The following is a 27,903-nucleotide window of genomic DNA, read 5'->3' on the forward strand; positions in this document are numbered from 1 at the left end:
AAAAGCTTTACTGGGTCTCCTGCTCTTCCATCTCTCTCCGTCTGAACACTCATCTGTCTGAGCAGACTCAGGAGGAAAAGTTTGTTGGGTTCCACAGGGAGGATGGAGGATAAGGTAGAGAGAAAGAGAGAGAGAGAGGAAGCGAGAGAGAGAGAGACCCTAGAAAAATAGGGAACAAGATTATTTTCAGGGTGGAAGATATTTTCCAGTTGAAGCCTTTTTTTGTCTGGGTCATTGGGTGAGATGAACTGTGTAATGCCAATGTGCACCACACACACACGCACGCACACATGCACACATGCTCGCACACATGCACGCACGCACTCATGCACACACGTACGAGCCATGTAATGCCAATGTGCGCCACTCTAATCACAGGTCCTGTTTCTCACAGGTTAGAACCCCCTCCCCCCCCCACACACACACAACCAGCCCAGGGGAAGAGTGATCACGAAGGAGCAGAGAGCAGGAGACCCATTTGCTCTGATTGGACACAATGGGAGAGAAACCTGTCTGATTATTTAATGGGTCTGTGATTGGTGCTCCTCTGATTCACAGACATTGTGCGTTTGCGTGCGTGTCGTGTGTTGGTGTGTGTGTGTGCGTCAGTGTGCGTGTGACCACAGTGTTTGGTAGTCGCTAGTCGCTCTTTAATGATCTAATAGAGCACTGGAGCATGTAGAATTAAGGAGAATTCAGACGAAGCAGAAATACATCCCAATGATTTCATTAACCACACACTGACAACGGCCATTAAACCTGATGTAGTGTTTCAATTATCATCATCGTTGTCACTGCTTTGACACAATATCACCATGTCGCACCTGGGACAGAGAACTGGTGCATGTGAAGGTAATCTATAGGCCGTCTCAATGTGTTCATGAAATGTAGTCGACTATTGATACAAGTTACATTGGCTAAGTGCATCCTCTCTGCAATTCAAATATATATCCCAGTTCAAGTGCGTTTTCTTTACTTGCTCATGTACATGCTCTAGTCAGCGCATTCCCAACAGTTCCAAGGCATTTCATTTAAGGTCAACTTTACACAAAAACAAGAAGCGGAAGTAAGGAAATGTGAGATCATATATTTATTATGTTCACCGATGTACACAGGGGTGGTGGCTGTCTCTCTGAACAGCAGATGGAGGAAAGCACAGAACACTACCAGATCAAGAGAACACTGGGCGAGGTGTGTACTGGAGGGGTCGGAACAGAACCGGTTCAGGGGGGGTAGTGGGCCGAAGCTGGCCCTCTCCTGTGGTACACAGGCATGCTTAAACAGAATGTTCATGGCATCAGTGTTTTGACATCATGTTTTGTTTTGCATTCTTGAACACCAGCAGAGCAGTTCTGTGATCCCGAACGGTCCTTCCTGTGACTGCCCATTGTCCGGAGCAACACACCGAAGATAGTGGTGGTGGGGGGGGTGGGGGGGGGGGGGCTGACGAGAGAGAGGAGATCGGTCCACTCGGCGTTGCAGCGTTCGGGAGAGTGAGCAAGAAGGAAGAAAGGGTTTCATCATCATATTGTTGCTGTGCAGAGTAGTCAGGCAGTACAGTTCTGCTTGCTCAAGAATGTGCGTCTCATTTGCAGTCCCAGCGTGCGTCCCATCCCCTTCTGAATACCCATCAGCCTATTCAGCCGACTACCTGCAGGAGGCACGGGGGGGGGGGCTCAAAATGACTGCTTCAACTCCGAAGGTGCTGGGATAGAAAAGGCTGAACATCTGAGCATTATTCAACACCATTTAGCAGGATTTGGTGCGACAGTGAACAGAGATACAGCATCGCCATGGTTACGCAGAGTGACAAACAGACAGAGCTAAGTACAGGTGCAGCAGGAAAACCTTGTAACCCTTGAGCATCCTCTGAGTCTTCCATATGCTCCACAGCAATGTCCAACACACACACACACACAAGTCATCCTGATGGCCGATATGCAGTCAATACAACATGACACTGTTTGCGGTAATTACTGCGCGTATGCATAAACAACAACGTACACATCTGGCATAGGCATATTAATGAGTACGTAGTACAGCAGTTCTATAAATTAAAGATAGGTGATTATGAATGTGATAGCAGGGCAGGCAGGTAGACAGCACTGCACAGCTGGTTGTTCACACACAAAAACACAGCACACAGAAACATCCATTGAGCGTATGAAGTAAGACAACCAATGAATGCGTGTCCCAGGTGTGGCGGCTATAGGAGCCGTTCAGGAAGGTTTGGGCTCAAATGGTGCCTTTTCCGGCTTTCGTTTTCTTGTGTATTTGTTTCAATGAATCTAATGGAAAGCGTCCTCCACTGTGTGTCCGGCTGCAGCAGCAGAGCTGAGGCTGTGCTACAGTAGAGTGCTGATGCTTTAGGACCTACAGAGTGTGAAATAGATCAGTAAGGCCAAGCCAAGCTACAGCACTTATTCTGCTATAAGCCTGCAGGTCATATCAGTTCTCGCTCTCTCTCTTCCTCTCTTTTTCTCCCGCTTTGCTTTCCTCCAGTCTTCTCTCTCTGGACATGTTTCTCACAGAGTTGTGATCAGCGTGTGTCATTCTAGTTCCCTGTGTGCCTTTCTGTTGGTGCTGTTTTGTATCTCTCCCTGGCTGAGTCTCTCCACAGTGGGCGGTATAACTAAGCCAACAGTGGTGCCAACATCCAGGATTAAAATGCTCAAGTCCAGGGGAATCAGACACCATTGAACTAATGTTTGACAGTGTGTGTGTGTGTGTTTATGATAGAGCTGTAATATGAGCGAACAAGAACAGTAAAATAATCCCTCCCCGTTCCACTACCCTTCTCGATGCCAGTTGATTTACCGCATGGCTTCTCGGCTTGTTTATTTCAGAGATATTGATGTAAATGATTGGTATCCTCTCCTCCTCCCCTTTCTCTCTCTCTCTCTCTCAGTCTGTCTGTTGGCAGTGGAGAGGTGTCAGCAGACGACAAACGGCCGCGACAACAATTAAAAAATAACAACAGGCCTCGTAAAGGCCCCACACTGGCCTGACAGGCGCATCAATCTCCCGCCTACTTTCCTCACTGCTATCAATTAACCCCAGCACGAGATCTGCGAGCGACTAGCTGACCTTGGCATTAATGATGCTCGTGTTCTATAGAATGGAAGGATAAATCTTCAGGTGAGCGTGTTCCTCTTTTCTTTCGGAAAGAATGACTGATTGACAGACACTTTGTGTAACTGTCTGTTGTTCACGTGCCGTTGGACAGTTGGTGTGTGTAAGTTTATAATTCAATTTTAGTGCCCGGGAGAGAGTGATGCAAGACACATACTGCAGACATACCACCAATCTAGCCCCTCCCATCCCTTCACCCACCTCCTGCCCTTCCCTTCTCCCCCCTTCTCTGTCCACCACCATCTCCAACCCCTCCGGATGGAAGTTAATTTTACATCCCCCAGAAATAGGAAAGAACAAGAGACAAAAAACATTAGTGTCAGCAAAAGATTTATAAGACAGAGGAAATGGAGGGCCAGCCATTCTCTATGGTATGTTTCCGCTCAAGGGTCTCTCTCTCTCTCTCTGGTTTACTCTTTCTTTCTCTCCCTCTACTGCTCGCTAACCCACATTTTCCCCCAAGAGCCACTATAAGATAAAGAGTTCATGCCGTACCATATTATCTCCCCTCAAACTAAAACAAGTAAAAAGTGGAAATAGACCACACACGATAAACTCTCTCTATACCCCCTCGTCTTCTTTGCCAGTGTCAACCCCAGACGGGCGCCTGCACCTGTTGAAAAGTTATTACATTTGGTTTGTACTTGCTTTATTACTCACATTTATGGAACGCCTTTTTCCCTCTCATTCTGACTGTTTTATTTGTGTTAATGCCGTTGGTCATTCTCCCAGGCCTGTGCTGAGTCATAGGACACAGATAGACTAATAAATCATAAGCATCTGCTGGATCTAATGTTCTGCAGCCAGGTGTGTGTGTGTGTGTGTGTGTGTGTGTGTGTGTGTGTGTCTGCTGACGAGGGTGAGTATGAGGCGGGAGACAAGATGATTCTGAAAAACCCTCTACTCTTTGCATAACGCTCACACACTGGCACAGACAGAACACACACACTCTGTCAAGCTACATGTTTAGAGATGCTACATATGCACATTACTTCCTTCATACCACTGATTAGTTTTTCATGACTTACTGAAAGCACTTCTCCATCACTGGAGATAGAGGTATGAATGGACAGAGTTAAGCTTGAATATACTGAAGCGCCATCGGACCCATAGTAACCTGTCACATGTTTTCACCAAAAGAGGAAATTACATATAATATATCAAGTCACTCAGTTTAACCCCCCTCCGTCACTTTGGAGTTGGTTCATCCCGGTCTGTCATACAAGACAAGTCTCTGACAGTGGGAGGTGAAGCAAGACAAAGAAAACTGTACAAATTTCTCTCTCTCTCTCTCTCTCTCTCTCTCTCTCTCTCTCTCTCTCTCTCTCTCTCTCTCTCTCTCTCTCTCTCTCTCTCTCTCTCTCTCTCTCTGGGGGGCTCTTGTCTGTATGGGGGGGCTCTTGTCTGTGTGAAGGGGGTGCCCCCCCCTCTTACCCCCAGCTCAGAGAGGCAGACAGTAGCAGAAGCAGCAGCAGCAGGGAGGGAGGGGGGCCGATGGAAAGACGTGGGGACACCTCCCCACCCCCAGAACCCAGGTTGGACACCGTGGCCTTCTCAGCATAGAGAGGGATCACGTCAAACTGACCCCCCTCCTCCTCCTCCATATCCTCCTCTTCCTCACTCTGCTCCACCTGAGACAGAGAGAGAGATAGTGTTAGAAGAGAGGAAGAGAGAAAGAAACAAGGAATGAGAAGAGAGGATGACATGAGGGATGAGTGAGGAGAAGAGAGGATGACATGAGGGATGAGTGAGGAGAAGAGAGGATGACGAGGGATGAGTGAGGAGAAGAGAGGATGACATGAGGGATGAGTGAGGAGAAGAGAGGATGACATGAGGGATGAGTGAGGAGAAGAGAGGATGACATGAGGGATGAATGAGGAGAAGAGAGGATGACATGAGGGATGAATGAGGAGAAGAGAGGATGACATGAGGGATGGGTGAGGAGAAGAGAGGATGGAAGGAGAGAGTGGAATAAAGGTAAGTGGAACAATGTATTGGTGGTTGAAAAAGAGAGAGAGAGAGACAGAGAGAGAGAGAGACAGAGAGAGAGAGAGACAGACAGAGAGACAGAGAGAGAGAGAGAGACAGAGACAGAGAGAGAGAGACAGAGAGAGAAAGAGAGACAGAGAAAGAGAGACAGAGAAAGGGAGACAGAGAAAGAGAGAGAGAGAGAGAGTGAAGGAGGGAGGGAGGAATGAGGAATGAATGAGGAGAAGAGAGGATGACATGAGGGATGAGTGAGGAGAAGAGAGGATGACATGAGGGATGAATGAGGAGAAGAGAGGATGACATGAGGGATGAGTGAGGAGAAGAGAGGATGACATGAGGGATGAATGAGGAGAAGAGATGATGACATGAGGGATGAGTGAGGAGAAGAGAGGATGACATGAGGGATGAGTGAGGAGAAGAGAGGATGGAAGGAGAAAGTGGGATATAGGTAAGCGGAACAATGTATTGGTGGTTGAAAAAGAGAGAGAGAGAGACAGAGAGAGACAGAGAGAGAGACAGAGAGAGAGACAGAGAGAGAGAAAGAGACACAGAGAGAGAGAGACAGAGAGAGAGAGCGAGAGACAGAGAGAGAGAGAGATAGAGAATGGAGAGAGGGGTTACAATGTGGAACACGGAGAGGAGGGAACGAGAGAAAAGAGGGGAGAGAGAGAGTGAAGGAGGGAGGGAGGGAGGGAGTAGGAGGAAGGATTAGGGGGAGAGTGAAGGAGGGGGGGATGGATAGACAGATGGGCATGCATAAATTAATACTGATGAAGTTTGATTGATGCACTTTCTCTTGCAAACACCTTCATCTAATCCTCTCAGAGAGAGAGAGAGAGAAAAATATTTAGAGAGAGTGAGGAAGAGAGAGGGGAGAAAGAGGAAAAGAGAGATGTAGAGAGGGAGGGAGAGAGAGCGAGCAAGTGAAACAGAGTTGTAGTGGGAGAGACAGAATTAAAGACGGAGATAGTGAGAAAGGGAGACAGCCAATGAGAGAGAGAGCGAGAAAGAGAGGGTACTGGAATCCCCCTGGTCTAGCTGGCGACGGAGATAATCTCTGGCTGTGTTGAGCATGTGGGAAGCAGTGGAGACACAAAGCGCTTCACTGTCATTCTGATCAATTGACCGAACCGGATTTAGCGGTCAGCCAACAGCAGTCACTCCTGTTGTCAATGGTCATTCCAGAAGCCTCTGGTCAGGGCTCTAAATAAATACTAATCATTTGTAGCACTGGTGCATCTAATTTAAAAACGTTAGGAGCACCACATGAAATTCAGGAGCAACAGAAAAATAGATACCTCCATTGGGCCTATATGAATACTACTTACTTTTGAAACACATCTCCTGAAGAATCTTTGCATATACTAGTAAAGTTACCAGGTTGTTAGTATGGCTGCACGATATGGGCAAAAAAATCAAATGACGATTTTTCAATTGGACTTGGCATGTACATAGAGTGTACAAACATCAGAAACACCTGCTCTTTCCATGACAGACTGACCAAAGACAAAATATTAAAGTGCCTTTGAATGGGGTATGATAGTAGGTGCCAAGCGCATCGGTGTGAGTGTGTCAAGAACTGCAACGCTGCTGAGTTTTTTCACACAGTTTCCCATGCCACAACTGGCACTATTTCGTTGCACTGTTGCTCCCAAAATAAAAACCCAGGTCAAACAGGAAAATATTTGGTCACATATGTGACCAAATTGGTCACACTTCAGAGCCCAGCCTGTGGTCACTTCACCTTTGGTCAATGGTCAGAGTGCTAGAGGTCTGTACTAGATCGACATATTCAGTACTTGATGGTTAGTGTTCAGGGAAAGGGAAATACCTAGTCAGTTGTACAACTGAACGTATTCAACTGAAATGTGTCTGCTGCATTTAGTAATGAGTAATGATAAGTAGTATTGAGTAATGTTAGGTAGTATTGGATAATATTGGGTAATGTTAAGTCATTTTTGGTAATGCTGAGTAATGTTAGGTAGCATTGGGTAATGTTGAGTAATGTCAGTTAGTATTGGGTAATGTTGAGTAATGTCAGTTAGTACTGGGTAATGTTGAGTAATGATAGGTAGTATTGGGTAATGTTGAGTAATGTCAGTTAGTACTGGGTAATGTTGAGTAATGATAGGTAGTATTGGGTAATGTTGAGTAATGATAGGTAGTATTGGGTAAAGTTGAGAAACGTCAGGTAGTATTGGGTAATGTTGAGTAATGTCAGTTAGTACTGGGTAATGTTGAGTAATGATAGGTAGTATTGGGTAATGTTGAGTAATGTCAGTTAGTACTGGGTAATGTTGAGTAATGATAGGTAGTATTGGGTAATGTTGAGTAATGATAGGTAGTATTGGGTAAAGTTGAGAAACGTCAGGTAGTATTGGGTAATGTTGAGTAATGTCAGTTAGTACTGGGTAATGTTGAGTAATGATAGGTAGTATTGGGTAAAGTTGAGTAATGTCAGTTAGTACTGGGTAATGTTGAGTAATGATAGGTAGTATTGGGGAATGTTGAGTAATGATAGGTAGTATTGGGGAATGTTGAGTAATGATAGGTAGTATTGGGGAATGTTGAGTAATGATAGGTAGTATTGGGGAATGTTGGGTAATGATAGGTACGATTGGGTAATTTTGAGTAATGATACGTAGTATTGGGTAATGTTGAGTAATGATAGGTAGTATTGGGGAATGTTGAGTAATGATAGGTAGTATTGGGTATTGTTGAGTAATGTCAGTTAGTACTGGGCAATGTTGAGTAATGATAGGTAGTATTGGGTATTGCTGAGTAATGATTGGTTGTATTGGGAAATGCTGAGTAATGTTAGGTAGTATTGGGTAATGTTGAGTAGTAGTCCTCACAGCGTTGTTGCTGAGCTCATCCTGGGCGTTGTTGCTGAGCTCATTCTGCTGGTCCAAGGGGGAGGGGCGAGAGGGCGGGGGAAAAGTGCTCTCCACTGGCCGAGGGGAGGAGCTACCCATGGTACTGATGGAGTTCTCTGTGAGACAGACAGATAGACACATTACATTACATAATGTGTGTGTGTGTGTGTATTCACATCCGTGCATGAGAGCGAGTGTGTGTCTGAGTGTTTAACTATTTGACAGATTGATGGATTGCAGTGTCAAGCAGTAAATTGATTGTTTGCCTCATGTAAAGTGCATTGATTGATTGGTCTGACAATTGCTTGATTGACATACAGTTGAAGTCGGAAGTTTACATACACCTTAGCCAAATACATTTAAACTCAGTTTTTCACAATTCCTGACATTTAATCCTAGAAAAAATTCCCTGTTTTAGGTCAGTTAGGATCACCACTTTATTTTAAGAATGTGAAATGCCAGAATAATAGTAAAGAGAATGATTTATTTCAGCTTTTATTTATTTCATCACATTCCCAGTGGGTCAGAAGTTTACATACACTCAATTAGTATTTGGTAGCATTGCCTTTAAATTGTTTAACTTGGGTCAAACGTTTCGGGTAGCCTTCCACAAGCTTCCCACAATAAGTTGGGTGAATTTTGGCCCATTCCTCCTGACACAGCTGGTGTAACTGAGTCAGGTTTGTAGGCCTCCTTGCTCGCGCATGCTTTTTCAGTTCTGCCCACATATTTTTGATAGGATTGAGGTCAGGGCTTTGTGATGGCCACTCCAATACCTTGACTTTGTTGTCCTTAAGCCATTTTGCCACAACTCTGGAAGTATGCTTGGGGTCATTGTCCATTTGGAAGACCCATTTGCAACCAAGCTTTAACTTCCTGACTGATGTCTTGAGATGTTGCTTCAATATATCCACATAATTGTCTTTCCTCATGATGCCATCTATTTTGTGAAGTGCACCAATCCCTCCTGCAGCAAAGCACCCCAACAACATGATGCTGCCACCCCCATGCTTCACGGTTGACATGTTGTGTTGTTCGGCTTGCAAGTCTTCCCCTTTTTCCTCCAAACATAATGATGGTCATTATGGCCAAACAGTTTTATTTTTGTTTCATCAGACCAGAGTACATTTCTCCAAAAAGTACGATCTTTGTCCCCATGTGCAGTTGCAAACCGTAGTCTGGCTTTTTAATGGTGGTTTTGGAGCGGTGGCTTCTTCCTTGCTGAGTGGCCTTTCAGGTTATGGCGATATAGGACTCATTTTACTGTGGATATAGATAGTTTTGTACCTGTTTCCTCCAGCATCTTCACAAGGTCCTTTGCTATTGTTCTGGGATTGATTTGAACTTTTCACACCAAAGTACGTTCATCTCTAGGAGACAGAACGCGTCTCCTTCCTGAGCAGTATGACGGCTGCGTGGTCCCATGGTGTTTATACTTGCGTACTATTGTTTGTACAGATGAACGTGGTACCTTCAGGCTTTTGGAAATTGCTCCCAAGGATGAACCAGACTTGTGCAGGTCTACAATTTTCTTTTCTGAGGTCTTGGCTGATTTCTATTGATTTTCCCATGATTTCAAGCAAAGAGGCACTGAGTTTGAAGGTAGGCCTTGAAATACATCCACAGGTACACCTCAAATTGACTCAAACTATGTCAATTAGCCTATCAGATGCTTATAAAGCCATGACATAATTGTCTGGAATTTTCCAAGCTGTTTAAAGGCACAGTCAACTTAGTGTATGTACACTTCTGACCCACTGGAATTGTGATACAGTGAATTATAAGTGAAATAATCTGTCTATAAACAATTGTTGGAAAAATGACGAAGAAGATGCCAAAACTATAGTGGTTGAAAAATGAGTTTTAATGACTCCGACCTAAGTGTATGTAAACTTCCGACTTCAACTGTACATACTCATATGGGTGACGAACAGACTAACCCAGACAGGGGTTGTTGGTGAACATGTGCTGAATCCTCAGGCAGTCCTGCCATTGGTTGCCACTGCCCTCGCAGTTGCACCACAAGTCCACATCCACAGTGCTGTTGCTGACGTAGTTGGGGGTCATGATAGTGCCTGGAGGGGGGGGTCAAAGGTTACCGAAGTCAACTCCTACTGCATAAGTTCCTAAGGCTGGCCCACTGACACAGCCCTGACACGATCCGCTAACACACTATCTGTCATCTTTATCATTCTCTATTTTCTTTTAGTCTCTCTCCTCCCTCATCTGACCCCTCTCCATCCTTCATATTTAGCTGCATCCCCCTTTCTCCTCAAGCCTCGTGAAACCAGACTGACTTCTTTCACCCCTCCCTCTCTCACTCGCTCTCTTACCGATCAGTGCGGCGTAGGATTTGAGGCACACAGCTCCACTCTCTCTGATACAGCTAGAAGGGGAATGGCCAGAGGGCTGGCAGTTATGCTGGAAATCAGCCAGTCTGGACCTGAATCACACACACACACAGACACACACACACACACACACAAATGAGAGTGCTTCTAGGAGCAAAAAGGTTTGTGTTTTGTGTGTGTACATATAGTGTTTGTCTGACCTGCAGAGTTGGTCCCTCCTGCAGAAGCTCTGCAGAAGCAGACAGTTGGGCTGTATCCAGTCTCTCTCCTGGTAGGAACAGGAAGGGACAATGGTCTTCCTGCGTCTCTCCCCACACAGTTTGTCAGTACAGGGGCAGAACAGCAACCCCAGGCTGTACTCCTCCGGAACGCGCTCCAGGAAGCGCCGCAGCGCCCGGTGGCACTTCTGCCTGTTGCAGTGGTCCGAGCCTGGGGCATGCTTGGTGCAGGCCAGGACGTACTCAGACCTCAGGGAACCACATTTCTCATACAGACCACAGTCCTGGGCTGCCTTCAGACATACGTTCTGTCCATCTAGAAGAAGAGAGGAGGCTGAGAGAGAGGGGGATGGGGAAAGATAGAGGTGGATAGATATAGAGACAGGTATGGGGAAGGAGAGAGAGAGAGAAGGGGAGAGAGAGAGAGAGAGAGAGAGAGAGAGAGAGAGAGAGAGAGAGAGAGAGAGAGAGAGAGAGAGAGAGAGAGAGAGAGAGAGGAAGAGGGGGGCAACAGAGAGAGAAAGAAAGGGGAGAGAAAGTGAAAATCTGGTCACTTGAGTGCTGTAGAGATGAGTGGATTGATTGGTGATAGGGTTTAGGAGTGTATTGATCAGGAGTGCCTGAGGGTAATAAATGATTGTGCTGCAGGCTACCTGCTGCCACTAAGGAGGCCATTCGAGAAGACTCCACTGGCGAGTCCTCATAGGGAGACCCCTCAAAGTCATCATAACCTTCATGGTCACAGAGGAGAACATCACATTACAACCTAATAATAATAACATGGGAGGCAGCGTCATATTACAACCTAACATCATGATATCACATCGCAACCTAAACATAACAAATGCAGGAGAGATCACCACATAACCTGAAAAGAACATGACAGTAGACCGAATCGCATCATAATCTCCCAACACCACAGGAGACAGAATCACAACATAATCAAACACACACGGAAGCATCACATCATAACAGGGACTCAAAGCACTCAGCCAACATCTCATTAAAACTTCACACACCTGCTACCAACATCATAATAACACCTAGTCTAAATTCCATCATGGGTACATTTACCATTCATGAGGGTCAGATGAGCCATCAGGGGACCGGTCACCTGACCCTATAAAGATGGCTGTGTTCCCCATACTGTACTGTCTTTAGTCATCCTATTTAGCTAGCCTGCCTAAGTATGCTGCAGAGCTGTCTGACGATCATTTTACTACTTCTTCAAAGTAGGTGAGGTATACTTTCACAAAAGGTCTCTGTCCCTCTCATTGTTGTGTATATCCCTCTCTCATGTGGTCTGTGTATCTAACCTAACGTGGCAGGCATAAAAGTATATCCTTCCAGAGATCTGTATATAATGACGAGATGCTCATTTCTCTCCCTTAACAATGGGAGTCATTGTCCCAAAGGCAGGAAAGCAGGCGTAACGTTTAGGTCCAAAATAAGCCCATAGAAACGCATTGGGCTTATTTTTGGACTGATTTTGGCAAGTGAAACCTCTCACTTCAACTTTTCCTCTCTGAGCCGGAAAAAACTGCCACACGAATCTCAACAATTGAGAACCTCTGCCCCAGGTTCCCTTAAGGCAGCAGCAGACCAGTAAAGTCTAGGGCAGCTCTCTCTGCAAGTCAAGTACAAGCCTATTCAAGCAGCTCCAACCAGTCATCCCCAGAAGGAGATATAACTGCGGACCAGCTTTGAATGCTACCACAACCCTTGAGTTCAGTATACAGGCTAGCAGCTCAGCTAGTTTGCCCTCAGCTCTAGATCAACTGGCCCAATTCCAGTTCCTAAGAGCTCCCAGTACCTTTCAGACCTTAACTGCTCTGGACTCGGCTCAGGCAATCTACCCTCTGCTAATACCTGACCTGTACCCAACCCTGGCCCCAAGAAAAGGAGCCAATAGGCATTTTACTCCAGCCATCAAAGATCTTCTCATGGGGCGGCCGGAGCCGTTCATGCCCCAAGGAGCACGAGTTCGGGAGTCGACTGGGCAGCCAAGATGGTCACTTTCTCTGCCAACCAGTAACCGTGGTCAACTACTGCCTACCCGAGCTGCAACAGTCAACCACAACAGCTCAGCCAGAACATGGCCTTGCAGCAAGTAATCTGTCCATACAGCCCCAGGAAGTGCTACAGATGACTCGAGTCCGATGGGAATAATTAATTAGCTGCACTACTGCGGGGGCGGCTGTTCATGAATTCTTCAACGTGAATACACTAGATGGCCAAGATTGCCTCCTGGTCAGTTGACCCATCATGTGACCTGTCATCCGACCCTATAAAGATGGCTACACTGAACAAAAATATAAACACAAAATGTAAAGTGTTGGTCCCATGTGGGACCAACACTGGGACCAACACTTTACATGTTGTGTTTATATTTTTGTTCAGTGTAGTTAGATTGTACTCACACCATGTAATTAGTTCAGATCTGGAACATGATTCTAATTAGCCTAATGAAAGAAATAAACTGTTGCTTTTAAGACCACACTAGAGTAGAGTTGAAGTGTACTGAGACTAAAGACTAAGTTGTGTGTGGATGCTAATGAGCTGAAATAAAAGATCCCAGAAAAGTTCCATAAGCACAAAAAGCTTATTTCTTTCAAATTCTATGCACAAATTTGTTTACATCCCTGTTAGTGAGCATTTCTCCTTTGCCAAGATAATCTATTCACCTGACAGGTGTGGCATATCAAGAAACGGATTAAACAGCATGATCATTACACAGGTGCACCTTGTGCTGGGGACTATAAAGGCCACTCTAAAATGTGCAGTTTTGTCACACAACACAATGCCACAGATGTCTCAAGCTTTGAGTGAGTGTGCAATTGGCAAGCTGACTGCAGGAATGTCCACCAGAGCTGTTGCCAGAGAATTTAATGTAGATTTTTCTACCATAAGCCGCCTCCATGTCATTTTAGAATATTTGGCAGAACTTCCAACCGGCCTCACAACCTCAGACCACATCTAACCACGCCAGCCCAGGACCTCCACATCTGGCTTCTTCAACTGCGGGATCGTCTGAGACTAGCCACCCGGACAGCTGATGAAACTGAAGAGTATTTCTGTCTGTAATAAAGCCCTTTTGTAAGGGAAAACTCATTCTGATTGGCTGGGCCTGGCTCCACAGTGGGTTGGCCTATGCCCTCCCAGGCCCACCCAAGGACGCGCCCCTGCACAGTCATGTGACAACCGTAGATTAGGGCATTATTTATTTATTTCAATTGACTGATTTCTTTACATGAACTGTAACTCAGTAAAATCATTGAATCATTGTTGCATGTTGCGTTTATATTTTTGTTCAGTATATAAATCTACTAATCTGCTCATGTAAATCCCTGTGTACTGTTTTCCTTAATGACACGGTAGGGGAGAGAACTCTGTTCTGCGTTAGAGAAGAGTGCTGTGTAATTACCGTATGCATGGTGACTAACGGAGCATGGGGGATAGCTCCATTAGCTGTCATTAACTCTCACTGACGGTGAGTCCCAAATGGTACCCAATTCCATATATATATATATTAGTGCACTACTTTTGACCAGGACCTATGGGGAATAGTGTGCCCATTATATAGGGAATAGGGTGCCATTTGGGACACAAGCCTGATAGTCAGATGCGTGGCCATGCAGTGACTGTAGCATCAGTGGCAAAACACGGTGGCTATAGGGATGTGTCACAGAGGATGGCCAGGGGTCTAACGTAGTATTGGCCAAATGGTGGGTCAAGAACCAATGGTACTAAAAAATGTAAACTGCCCCCTTCCCTCTGCAAGCTAGTAATCAAACATACACACTTTGTAACACACACGCGCGTCTACACCTACCACGTTTTTTATAAACTCATACACACACACACACACGCGCGCGGACACACACTCACCCTGCAGGATCCTGATGCTCCAGTAGACTTTGAGGCAGTGCTCCTCTCTGCGTGCACCGCGCTGACACTTGCAGGCCAACAGAGGGAGGTAGTGCAGGCCGCTCAGGGCCTCCAGGCACTCTATGCTGGCCTTGTTCCCCAGCGGAGCCAACGCCTCCTCGGATGCACAGTACTCCAGGGTCATATACAGCTCCTTACACCGGGGGTCTTCCTTACACCCCCTCTCTGCCTCCACACAGTCTACAAAGCCAAGGGGGAGGGGCGACAAGGAGGGGACCACACCTACAGAAAAGAGGGTGGATGAGACAGAGGGGAGGAGGAGAATGGTCAGCCATCGTATTGGGATGAGTAGCTGTTCCAAACATTTCTAAATGGTCCACTCAATATGGTGGACAGGGGAAAAATGAAAAGCCAATACTGGATGTATGAGTCTTTCTCTACCGTATCTCATTTCCATGGACGAGAAGGCATTGTCTTCGAGTGAATCAAAAGCCAGAGTTTGCAGTGTGAGTTTTCAGATTTGGGAAATACCTCCTATTTTACCCCAGAAATATTCTGCCTGATGTTTTCGGGTGCTTTCGATTGTTATTTGTAAACCAATACAAAATTCTCCCTTGGTAAAATTCAATGGTTTTACGCACAAACCTACAGACACACTAACGTTTTCCGATTACAGTCATTTAAAAACTCACCGGAGAGAGAGAGAGAAAGCAGACAGAGACAAACACCGTTTGGCGACACACACCAATCAGAACCTTGCTGGCTAGGACACACTCACAGTGTGAGCCGCAATCAGCATGTGCTGAAAAACACGCGCACACAACCAGAGAGGAACCCTTTTATGTCTGACTCCTGCTGTGAGGGGGACTGTGGGCACGGAGTCTATCATTATTACAAAAACACAATACCACACATCCACAGGAGGGGGGTACAGCAATCTGTCTGTGACACACACACACACCTTGCCACACACTAGATCAGGGTATCCCAAACTCGGTCCTGGGGCCCCACCTGGGTACGAGTTCTGTTTTTTTCGCCTGAGCACTACACAGCGGATTGAAATAGTCAGTTAGGAAACCCTGCACCCGATGGCTGAAGTGGTTGAGCAAAAGGAGCTTCATATTCAACAGAGCAACATATTTAAATCGAATGTGTTGAGTTTCAGGAAACAGACTACCCGAGACTCTGGGTACAACGTAGATCAATGGGAGAACGTAAATGGAATAAATAAAGTATGGCGGGGTCGTAAGAACGCTTAAAGGGGCAATCAGCAGTTGCTACATCCATTTCTCGACTCATAAATGAATGATGTGTACCCATCGATTCTTCAAGAATATAACTTTTATAAAGGCTTCATAAGCTTAGTTCAACTGTCGTATCCCCCGTCAGAACCCCAAAATATAAGCTTGTTTTACTCCAATGTCTGTAAACAAAGAAAATGTAAACAAACACTATATAGCCTTAAAACATGGTTAAAACTATAATGTTGATATCATGGATGGTCAATCCTTGCATCCATCGCTCTGTCTATGTATTTGAGAGTGATTACATTTATCCAGCCCTCAGCATTTCACCAAACCAGCGGTGGGGAACCCGCTTTGTTACTGTTTCTACTGCAGATGGCCGCTTTAAACACTAGAGCACCAACTACAGGTAGAGGAAGAAGACAAATTACCCACGTCACATAAAAAGCAGGGAACTCAAGACTGAACTAGTCACACGTTGCCATACACATACCAGGTGAATCACTCACAATCACATGACGTCACATTGACCTTATCACCTTTTGAAAGAAGTTGTGGGGACCCGTATGTATGTGGTTCGTAAGACATTATAAATGGTGAAACCCGTTTTAACAGAAAGCTATAAAGCATTACACCTGTAGGGTTTAAATGTTACCATTTTACATGTAACTGATCCTGGGCCAGTTCTGATGTGTCGTTCATTAATGGTTAGGGATAGGTCATGGATTGGGAGAGCTGTCTCAAGATCAGTGGTTATGGATACACTGCAGTGGAGTGTGATCCCAAAGTTCATATGAGGGAGCAGTGAGGTATGATGTCATGGAGTCCCTGTGTGTACAGCAGAATGGGCAAATTAAAGAGTTTCAGTGAAGACACACACACACACACAAACAGGGTGAATCTCCCAGCCAAGGAGGCAAAAGCCCAACACACCATCTGTTACTCCTGTGTTAGAGTTCCAAATCATAGTTATCAACAAAAACACACATACAACCCCAAGCTACCCCATGGAGGCACACAACCACTAGACGGTCACACACACAGACACACACACACACACACACACACACACACACACACACACACACACACACACACACACACACACACACACACACACACACACACACACACACACACACACCTCTTCTTGGCTTTCACACACATCTCTTTTGTCCCCATATGCACACACAATCCGTATTCCAAACAAATCCTATGTGCTATCAATCCTATCATCAAATCAAAGTTAATTGGTCACGTACACAGTTTAGCAGATGTTAAAGCGGGTGCAGCGAAATGCTTGTGTTGTCAGCTCCTAAAACAAGTACACAAAAAAAAAAAAATCAAAAACTAGAAACAAGAAATCAGGAATGTCAGAATGAATCCAGTTAACAACACAAACAACACTATCAGTAATCCAAATGCAGTCTACAGCACCAGTCAAATGTTTGGACACACCTACTCTTACAAGGGTGTTTCTTGATTTTTTACTATTTTCTACATTGTAGAATAATAGTGAAGACATCAACACTATGAAATTACACATGTGGAATCATGTAGTAAACAAAAAAGTATTAAACAAATATTTAAGTAGCCATCCTTTACCTTGATGACAGCTTTGCACACTCTTGGCATTATCTCAACCAGCTTCAACTGGAATGCTTTTCCAACAGTCTTGAAGGAGTTCCCACATATGCTGAGCACTTGTTGGCTGCTTTTCATTCACTCTGCAGTACAACTCATACCAAACCATCTCAATTGGGTTGAGGTTGTGTAATTGTGGAGGCCAGGTCATCTGATGCAGCACTCCATCACTCTCCTTCTTGGTCAAATAGCCCTTACACTCGTGTTTCCTGGCCCAAACACGTCTCTTCTTATTATTGGTGCCCTTTAGTAGAGGTTTGTATGCAGCAATTCTACAATGAAAGCCTGATTCACACAGTCTCCTCTGAACAGTTGATGTTAAGATGTGACTGTTACTTGAACACTGTGAAGCATTTATTTGGGCTGAAATTTCTTAGGCTGGTAACTCTAAATTATTCTCTGCAGCAGAGATAACTCTGGGTCTTCCTTTCCTGTGGCAGTCATCATGAGAGCCAGTTTCATCATAGCGCTTGATGGTTTTTAGACTGCACACAAAGTTCATGAAATTTTCTGGATTTACTGACCATGTCTTAAAGAAATGATGGACTGTAATTTCTCTTTGCTGTTCTTGCCATAATATGTCCTTGGTCTTTTACAAAATAGGGCTATCGCAGTCGACGTTCCAATTCATCCCAAAGGTGTTCGATGGGGTTGGGGTCAAACCACTGTGCAGGCCAGTCAAGTTCTTCCACACCAATCTCGACAAATAATTTATGTATGAACCTCGGCTTTGTGCACAGAAAACGGCCTTCCCCAAACTGTTATCACAAAGTTGGAAGCACAACATCGTCTAGAATGTCATTGTATACTGTAGCGTTATGATTTCCCTTCACTGGAACTAAGGGGCCTAGCCCAAACCATGAAAAACATCCCCAGACCATTATTTCTCCTCCACCAAACTTTACAGTTGGCACTATGCACTGGGGCAGGTAGCGTTCTCCTGGCATCCTCCAAACCCAGATTCGTCCATTGGACTACCAGATGGTGAAGCGGGATTCATCACTCCAGAGAATGCGTTTCCACTGCTCCAGAGTCCAATTACGGCACGCTTGGCATTGTGCATAGTGATCTTAGGCTTGTGTGCGGCTGCTCGGCCATGGAAACCCATTTCATGAAGCTCCCGACTAACAGTTCTTGTTCTGACATTGCTTCCTGTGGCAGTTTGAAATCTGGCAGTAAGTGCTGCAACAGAGGACAGACAAATTGTACTTACAGTTGACCAGGGAAGCTCTAGTACAGTTGAAATTTGACAAACTGACGTGTTAGAATGTTGGCATCCTATGACAGTGCCACGTTGAAAGTCACTGAGCTTTTCGGTAAGGCCATTCTACTGCCAATGTGTGTCTATGGAGATTGCATGGCTGTGTGCTCGATTTTATACATCTGACAGCAACGGTGTGGCTAAAATACCCAAATCCACTCATTTGAAGGGGTGTCCAAATACTTGTGTGTACATAGTGTCTGTTCATGTTAGTGTCACTGAAAAATCTTTTGAAAATAGCCTCCTGTTGCTAGTAGAATAACATTACAATTAAAATGTTGTGTGTAAAATAGTTTGTCATTTTGGCTAAACCGCCCTTGCACTGCCCTGCCTTGCATAGTTGTTTCGGTGCACTCTAAAAATGAGGGTTTCAATAAGGGTTCTTCTAAGATCCTCAAAGTTCTTTGAAGAACCTTAGGGTCTTGGCACTGAAAAATGCCCCCAAAATATTCTTCCAAGAGCACCAAATGAGGTGGGGTTCATCAAGGAACCTCTTTAGTTGGTTGGGTTTTTTGTAGAAACCTAACTGCCCAACTGATTGGATTTCGAAGTACAGCCGGTGCAGGCACTTAACCCAAAAATGTAAAGATATCCTAAATTGAAGGTACATTTTTATGATAATTGTATGATATAAATTGATATTGTTTTATGATGATAACATCTATCTTTTCATAATTGCTCAAATCTTCCTAAAATGGAAAATGGACACCATTCAATCAAAATGAGGTAAGAATATATAGCTGTATTGGGTGCAGATGACTGAACTGCTCACTTTGTGTCTGCAGGTACACACAGGAGGAGGCATACAAAGACATGTCAATTGGTATTGGTAGGTTATGCAGATCCTCCTCCCTTACCTCATTAATGAAAATATCCCATAGGCCTCTACATTATGGACAAGGTATGTGTATGAAAACCATTAACAGTGTTTTTCATTCACATGTACCACAAATATTGTGTTATTGTTATGCATATTATTAATAATAATAATAATATGGGAGGGGAGTAGTTCAAAAATAAACGGCAAAGGTTATTTGAGGATTCATTAAAATGGGTTATTTGAATAACCCTTTAAAAAGGGTTCTACGAAGAATTTATACGGGTTCCCCCAGTTTCAATTTGCAGAACCCCTAAAGGACACTCCAGGAACCTTTTATTTTTAGAGTGTATGCTTTGTAAGGAAAGTATTCCCATCATCTGCTCTGTTGGCAAAGTATTCCCATAGTTCGCTTCTGGAGCCAGTTTTGTCAATAAACTGCGGGCGTGGAAGTATGTTTTCGTTAGAAGAAGCCATGCAGTCGGCATTTTCTCTCTCTTGCTTGCTTCACAAACGTGTTTTGCGCTGCGTCAGCCTGGCTAATTTACTACTGCCCCCTTGAGAAGAGTCTGACAAATTACTAGACAGACTCGTCATCTCAATCCGTAGGCTATGACATGAGACACATTTGACGGAAGTAGGTTAACCTAAAGAAACAGATATTCTAGTAACGAACCGTTTTTCATGTTATAGTATCGAAAGAGTCAACGGCAGTTTCTGTATAGGCCTACGGTGCAACTTGAAGCGGGCAGAGAATATTGAAATGAAACAACAGGGAGCAGGTCCCACCTCGCGCGTCCTCGCGCTAGCTTGTGGCTCTACGTCTTACAGGAACGCGCTCACCGGCCAAGCAACACGCACTGTCGTGGATGCAAGGTCCGATCACTTCCGACACCAATGTAATGAAACAGCAGAGAGCAGGTCTCGAACCCTCGACCTTCGAGCCCGAGGTCCGGCGCGCTATTGACTGTGCCGCAAAAGCATGCTCGTGCGGCAGAGTCGATTTCCGTGCTTATAAACCCAGGGTCGTTACAATACCTTTTCATTTCCCATGCATGCCATTTTCTTTCCCTTAACTGAATATTTTTCTATGAGGAAATTATAAAGGAGTTTACAGCTAGCTGTTTATCTGCCGTTGACCTTTGCCAAAGCCCTCTTGTTCAACCCCAGCCTCCCGCTGTGCAGTAAAATCACCTCTGATGGAGACACCTGTCACCTGTGTGTGTGTGTGTGACCCGCTGGGCTGTCAAAACTTAATGCGCACCCCTCCGTGCGGCGCCCGGTCTCAGTGTCTGCCTCTGCGGCTACTCAAACACACCTGGACGCATATCTGGCGGTCATACGCACCTGTGCGCCGATAAGACGTCAACCACGATTTCGCTGTTTGCACACAGGCATCGGTTGAGTGCGCTTCCTCATTGAACAACAACTTTACCATTTATTCTGATGTGCGGTTGGAGGTGAGCTGAATTTATATTAAGATTTTTTTTATTTTTAAGAAAGAGACCTGCAAGCCAGAAAGGTGTTTGCGTAAATCAAACCACGCTCACTCGGGCGAGGGAGAAACAGACAACCCACAGATGATATACAATGCGACCCCTGGGACTGTCGCTTACACCAGCACACCAAAAACACAATCATTAACACGGCTAATAAATAAAACGGTCGATCCGCGAGGGAATTATTTGTGTAGCCTATGCATCGGGCGGCACCAACTCACAGAATATCCATTTCAGAATATCAAAAACGAGTGGTTTTAGCGATCATCAGCCTTTGTCCCAAGACTGGAAATAATTTCTAAAATATTTTCATTAATCCAAAGTTTAAATTCAAGTGGTTTTTACAGTCTCTCTTTTCACTAAATATTAATGTTGTCATAAATTGTTTATTAAGAGCAGTTTATGTAGCCTAGAAGATCAATGAATAGGTGTAATACATGTATTCATTGCAGAACATATTAGAAGCCATGCCTGCATCCAAAGCTCACTGAAAACGCGCATTTTAACCATAATGTAAAATGTTGTTATGGTGTTATGGGGGTAATTAGCCTTATTACGAATTGAAATGATCAAATACTTAAATTAGATGAGTAAATGTGTCATGATTGCCTATAAACCCCAGATGCTAAAAAACTAATTGTAAGGTCAGAGTAGACCAGCGTGTAGCTTGAATGACTGACGGTAAATGTATGTAACAGCATGGATATCTTCCTTCATTTTACCTCGTATGAAGATGTTGAGCAGTATTCCGAGGAGCAACATCTCCGTTATGAGTCGGGTGGAGCACAGGGACACGGGAAGGGAGATTAAATTGGACGATGTGCGTTTGGTCCGCCACCGCTCTATTTGCCCGCAAACCGACCCGCGTCACTCCGCTCAACGTTACATCCAACGGGAGTCAGTCACCACCGTTCTGGGAACAAGTTGCAGGTGTATAGTCCTGTATAACGATTAATTCCTTAGATTGCACTGGCCGAGAACCCAGCTCAGATTAACTGTCACCACCGCCAAAGTGTAGCGCGTGCCCTGTAGACTGAATACAATGAACCAAGACTCCAAAACTATTTACAGCTGTGAAACATCAGCTTACTCTGCACCCAAAGATAGATGTTTTCGAATGTTGACACTGGCTCTCGCCATTTCTCTCTCGACAGTGGCACGATAGGAGCCCGTCCACATGCTGCCTGAGACCGTGAAGATGACAGATCCCTCCTCCTCGCGCTCGTCAGTTCACTGTGCGACAGTGTGTTAAATGACTTTCACAGACGCGTCCTGAAGAAGAAGTGCTCAGGCAGGGCGACGGGGGCATATAGTTAGTGGTGTAGGGCTACTGTAGTAGGCTGGACATATTCGAGTTTGGCCATCATTTCAAACTAAATAGGATTTCATGGTCGTTTGTATTTCATGTGTCAAGCCAATCAATTTCAGCCAATCTATTTACATCCACGTAAATATTGCCCTTTCGACTAATGGACTTACTGTCAAGCCAAACCATCCCTTTTTATTGCCTGACAAACTATTTTATTCTATGTATTCTATTGATGCCATGCAGTGTCATTCTATTATACAATCTATTCTATGTTTTATGTTCTATTTGTATTTTGTTCTATTCAGGGGGTGGGCTGTGTAATGTGTAAGTAGAGAAGAGGCTCGGGGAGGTTTATGGCTGGGCAGCCATAAATAATCATGACAGAAGCGATGAGTGGAGGATCATGAGTCTTTCAATTATTCACACAATTTCATAATTGGCTAAATCACTGCCTGAACACCTGTGTGAATTTACGATCTAAAATCTGCATATTCTAATGAGGCCAACCTGTCAGGGTCTCACTGATTAGTAAAGACAATGGAACAAGAAAACAATGGGGATACTTAGGAAAAACATTATCACTGGTTTCTTGTACAACAATGATCAGAATATTCAACTTCAATCTTTAAAACCAAGAGAGAGAGAGAGAAACAAAACTTTGATGACTTCTACAGTTGGGGGTATTTGCAACCAGTATTCCCAGTATGTTATTTGAACCTCAATTGCAAATTACAAAAAGCAATCATCAGTGGGCCATTTTAATGATGACACCCACAGACACCCACACGTAATGGCCTTGTCCCATCACACAAATGATATGCCTCTGTGTTGCCACTCCAGAGGTCATATAACCCAACAGCCTGCTGGGGGACCAATCCACCTGGACCAATCCATTCACCTAATTGGAGAAGAGCTCCTGGACAACATGTGACAACACAGTCACCCTTAACAGCGTTGGCAGAAAGCAGATGTTTCTGGTTTTCAGGGATACAATATTTTCAACCTAACTTCCGTTTCCCCTGAAAACAGGAGTGGGGACTACGCTCAGGCGTCTTTCTGCTCTACGTTATGTTATGTAGGGGGTGGGTCCCAAAGACCCTCCCCATTATTGATTAAGGTGACCTTAAGATTCATGTGTTTTGCTGCAGGCCTTATAATAAGATAATGTTGCTATGTGTCTAAAATCTCTGCCACTATATGTTGCACAAGCCATCTATATTAGTCTTTGTGGTTAAGCCCTGGCTGTTGCGAGAGTGTACTTGCAGGCTAAGTCTGAGTCAGACCCGAAACTAGACACAGAGAAGTAACCACTGTCTGGTTTTGATACGAATTCAATGATGGAAGAGAAGAGACAATGCTTACGCTCAACGTTAATGGACATAACCCACCATTTCTAATAGACACTGGAGCTCACTGTTCCTGTTTAGGGAAATCTGGACAAGTTGTTCAGGCTTCCCTGAGCAAATCATCCGTCACAGTAATTGGGACATCGGGACAGCCCAGCAATGTGTACTGGACAAAAGATCTGACACTGGACTTTGGCGATGGGGGTAGAATCACTGCCCCCATGTTAAACTCACCTGAAACACCTGTAAACCTACTAGGTAGAGACTTGTTAACAACCATGAACGCCACCCCGACGTTCAGAGGAGAAAGGCTAACTGCAGATATACCATGGATTCCTGGAAGAAATACCATCCCGGTTATGATGAACCAAGTCTGCACTGAAGACTTTACTACTATTGTGGGAAGGTCTCATAGAGACACGTGTTATGAGTTGGAACTTTTGAATCTCCACACCATATCAGAATGGTTAATGCCCTATGACGACATACGGAACCAGAGAACCTTCAATCAAGTCCTACATTGTACTATGTTCTATGTCAGGGGGTAACAGGATGAAGACTACAGGGTTGACTGGATGGATTACATGAAAGGTCCTCACCTGTATGTCATCATGCAGAACTGTTACGCGGGCCCTGAAGGGGTGGCAGCTGGGGTGGAAGTCTCCAGACATGCATGGTCATGGTTCACGGGATGTGATAAGTTCGACCCTCATGTTATACTTCGTGTAAACCCTGGATACGAAGCAAAATACCTGGGTCCTATGGTGAGGATGATGAACCAAGACAGAACGTGGGTGAAGAGGGAGGATTTCAAAATAACTTGCTGTAATGTCTACAGCAACATGGATGGAGACCTGAAGATTGATATCGAAAATGTGCCCTGTGACCCCGAAGATAATCTTCTATGAGGAAACCGCACCCTAAGGTGTATTCCCACCTCGAAGCATGGTTCTTACTGCAGAGGGAGAAATAGATCTGGAGGAGGTCAACTCTGCCCTATAGTCAAGCGTGGGGAATGAATTAGACAGAATAAGGTCAGCAGAACCAGTGATAATCAAACTTAAAGAGGGATGTGCCAGACCGAGACAGAAACAATACCCCATGTCACCTGAAGGAATGGAGGGAACTGGAGAAACAATAACCAACCTATTGGGAGGTGTCACGTTCTGACCTTAGTTCTTTTGTTATGTCTTTGTTTTAGTATGGTCAGGGCGTGAGTTGGGTGGGTTGTCTATGTTCTTTAATCTATAATTTGGGATTTCTGTGTTTGGCCTGGTATGGTTCTCAATCAGAGGCAGCTGTCAAACGTTGTCCCTGATTGAGAACCATACTTAGGTAGCCTGGTTTCACCTTTGAGTAACACACCCATCCTCCCTGTTAAGAAACCGTCAGGAAAATACAGGATGGTTCAAGATTTCAGACCACTAAATGCAGCAGTGGAACAAGAAATGGCAGTTGTTCCAGACCCTTCGACCATACTCACCATACACACCATACTCACCATACTCACCATACTCACCATACTCACCATACTCACCATACTCACCATACACACCATACTCGCCATACTCACCAACATTCCAGCTATGTCAACCATTGTTGACCTGAGTGGTGCTTTTTTCTCTGTGCCTCTAGCTGAGGAGAGCAGTCATCATTTACCTACAGGGGAACTCAGTATTCTTACAATCGTCTCCCACAAGGTTATGCTTGCAGCCCTTCAATCTTCAACAGGATGCTCCAAGCTGACCTAAGAGACCTTGAGTTCCCTCATAGCAGCACTGGGCGCGAACCCAGAGTCTCTGGTGGCACACATACGTGCACTCTTGTAGAGTATGTGGATGACCTACTGGTGTGCTCCACCTCCCAAGACGAGTGCAGGAAAGACACCCTGTATCTACTAACTGAACTCTGTAACAAGGGACACAAGGTGTCAAAGGACAAACTACAGCTCTGGAAAGAGAAGGCGTTGTTGATTGGACTGAACTTTTCATATTAGGAGAAGCATCTATCACCTGAGAGGATTGAGGCTATCCTGAATAACCCCAAACCAAAATCAGTGAAAGAGATGGTTTCTTTCCTGGGATGTGCAGGATAATGCAGAAATTGGATCTGTGATTTCTCCCTCATCGCCAGACCACTCAGAAAGATGTGTGCAGGTGGTAACAGCAGAGTTCTAAACTGGGGAAAAAACAGAAGAGAAAGCATTCAAGGATTTGAAACAGGCCTTGGGAATGTCTCCTGCCCTTGGCTTACCAGACTACTCTAAACCATTTTTCCTATACGTAGTGGAAAATAACGGGTTCACAACGGCTGTGGTAACTCAGAAAAACCAGGGGAGGATGAGGCCTTGTGGTTACTATTCTACCAGACTTGATGCTGTTGAAAGGGGTTCCCATCCATGTGAAAGAGCAATGGCAGCGACTGCATTCGGCCTTGATAGAGCACAGAACCTGTTACTAAGCCACCCTGTAACAGTATTTGTGTCACATTCAGTAATGACGATACTGAATCATAAAAACTCCTGTATGTCAGGTACAAGGCCAGCAGGCTATGAATGCTTGCTTACTCAACCCAATGTTGAAATCCAAAGATGTTCTTTTGTAAACCCTGCACAACTGTTGGCGTCCCTTGAAGATGGGGAGGAGCACAACTGTGTTGGATTAATAGAACAAGACTCAAAGGCAAGACCAGACTTGTTTGATGAACCTCTGGATGACTCTGACATGGTGCTGTTCGTTGATGGTTCTGCATACATAATGTAGATCGGAGTACAGGTAAAAAAAACGCATAGGATTTGCTGTAGTAGATTGTGGAAGGTGATAAAGTCCCTACCAGAACATTTATCAGTGCAACAGGCGGAATTGTTAGCTCTGAAAACAGCTTGTGAATTAGGGGCAGGAAAGGCACTTACTGTTTATTCAGACTCAGCTTATGCTATTGGGGTTTGTTTGTCATGGTGTGTGGTTTGGAGGCGAGAGGGTTTACTAACACCACAGAAACACCTATTAAGAATAGGACATATGTTGAACAGTTGATTGAAGCAATGCGAAAACCTAACAAATTGGCTATTGTTAAGGTTGAGGCACACACAGGTAGGAGTGATTATGCTTGCATTGGTAACAGCCTAGCTGATGAGGTGGCCAAATTGGCAGCATCCCGTTGTCACACACATGCACTCTACTTTCAGTCGGTTGTTTCATCTGAAACTACTGACCTTGAGAAACAGCAACAGGCTGATGTTCTTAATCATCAGGTTGGGAGGGACAAAGGGTGCGCCCTTTGCCCTAAGTCTGGATTATGGTTTGATGGGTCAACCGTGCATACCCTCCACCATGATCTCTGCTGTTTGCCGATTGGCTCATGGTGTGAGTCATTCGTCAAGGGGGGATATGGTGGAGATTCTGGTCCAATGGTCTTGTCCGAATTTGACGCAGCACTTAAATAGTTAATCTACCGTTGCGCGACATGTTTATTATATGACATAGCCAAGGGAACTCCACTGCCTGGTGATTGACCGGTTCACCAGGTGGGTGGAAGCATTTCTCACAACCAACTGCGATTTGCGAACAGTTGCAAAATTGCTAGTCAGGGAAATCATACCCAGGTTCGGTGTGCCTGAGGTTTTGTCTGCAGACAATGGCACCCATTTCACAGGAGATGTGATTGCCCAAGTGGCCAAAATGATGGGTGTTGACCAGAAGTTTGTGTCCATCAATCACCCGCAGAGTAACGGGATTACAGAGAGGTCTAATCAAACTATCAAAGGGGGGCTTGCAAAAGCCTGCCATTTCACAAAAAATGAGCTGGGTGGAATGCTTGCCCCTTGTCCTCATGAAAATGTGCAGCAGCCTCAACAAAGGTATTGGGTATACACCTTACGAGATGTTAACAGGTCGACCCATGAACACACTAGGTTTTCGAGCTATGACTGACCGACAGATAGATATAACTGAGGCACAGTGTGACCACATTTAGTACATGAAAGAACTAACCTCTATTGTCAGGTCTCTCCACTCTGCCAACAGGAAAGCAAACAAGGTTCCCCCAGGTGAAGACCCTGACAAGCTTCCCATAAATGTTGGAGACTGGGTGAAACTCAGAGTCCACAAAAGTAAATGGAACCAATCACGATGGATGGGTCCGTTCCAGGTAACTGGGGTGACACCGACAGCCCTGCGAGTGGCAGAGAGGTCCGGCTGGCATCATCTCTCCCACTATAAGCATCTCCCAGGGTGGAAGCCATGGATGAGTGACTGGAGGGAGGGAAAGCAGGGCCCCGAGAACATCTGAAGAAGGACGTAGGTATGAGCTAGGTGTAGGTGTTTAGAA

The 27,903-nt window shown here is 44.9% G+C and overlaps 1 protein-coding gene across 1 annotated transcript; it reads right to left on the bottom strand.

The window, feature by feature from the left end:
* Positions 1 to 1,067: 1,067 nt before the first annotated feature.
* On the bottom strand, positions 1,068 to 22,224 carry LOC109864702 (GDNF family receptor alpha-4). The gene is made up of 8 exons (XM_031798381.1): positions 21,642 to 22,224; positions 14,455 to 14,736; positions 11,220 to 11,297; positions 10,549 to 10,900; positions 10,331 to 10,440; positions 9,938 to 10,072; positions 7,977 to 8,113; positions 1,068 to 4,763 (listed from the first exon to the last, which is right to left on the bottom strand). Exons 1-8 carry the CDS (start codon positions 21,679 to 21,681, stop codon positions 4,563 to 4,565), a joined length of 1,335 nt encoding a protein of 444 aa, XP_031654241.1. The 5' UTR covers positions 21,682 to 22,224; the 3' UTR covers positions 1,068 to 4,562.
* Between the last annotated feature and the right edge of the window lie 5,679 nt (positions 22,225 to 27,903).

This window comes from Oncorhynchus kisutch, linkage group LG19 (genome assembly GCF_002021735.2).
Source record: "Oncorhynchus kisutch isolate 150728-3 linkage group LG19, Okis_V2, whole genome shotgun sequence".
Lineage (NCBI taxonomy): Eukaryota > Metazoa > Chordata > Actinopteri > Salmoniformes > Salmonidae > Oncorhynchus > Oncorhynchus kisutch.

Coding starts and splice junctions, on each gene's coding strand:
- LOC109864702 (XM_031798381.1), bottom strand. CDS start 21,681: ATGTTGCTCCTCGGAATACTGCTCAACATCTTCATACGAG. Junction 11,298..14,454: donor GAGCATCAGGATCCTGCAGG/GTGAGTGTGTGT, acceptor GTGACCATGAAG/GTTATGATGACTTTGAGGGG. Junction 8,114..9,937: donor CACCAACAACCCCTGTCTGG/GTTAGTCTGTTC, acceptor TCTGTCTCACAG/AGAACTCCATCAGTACCATG.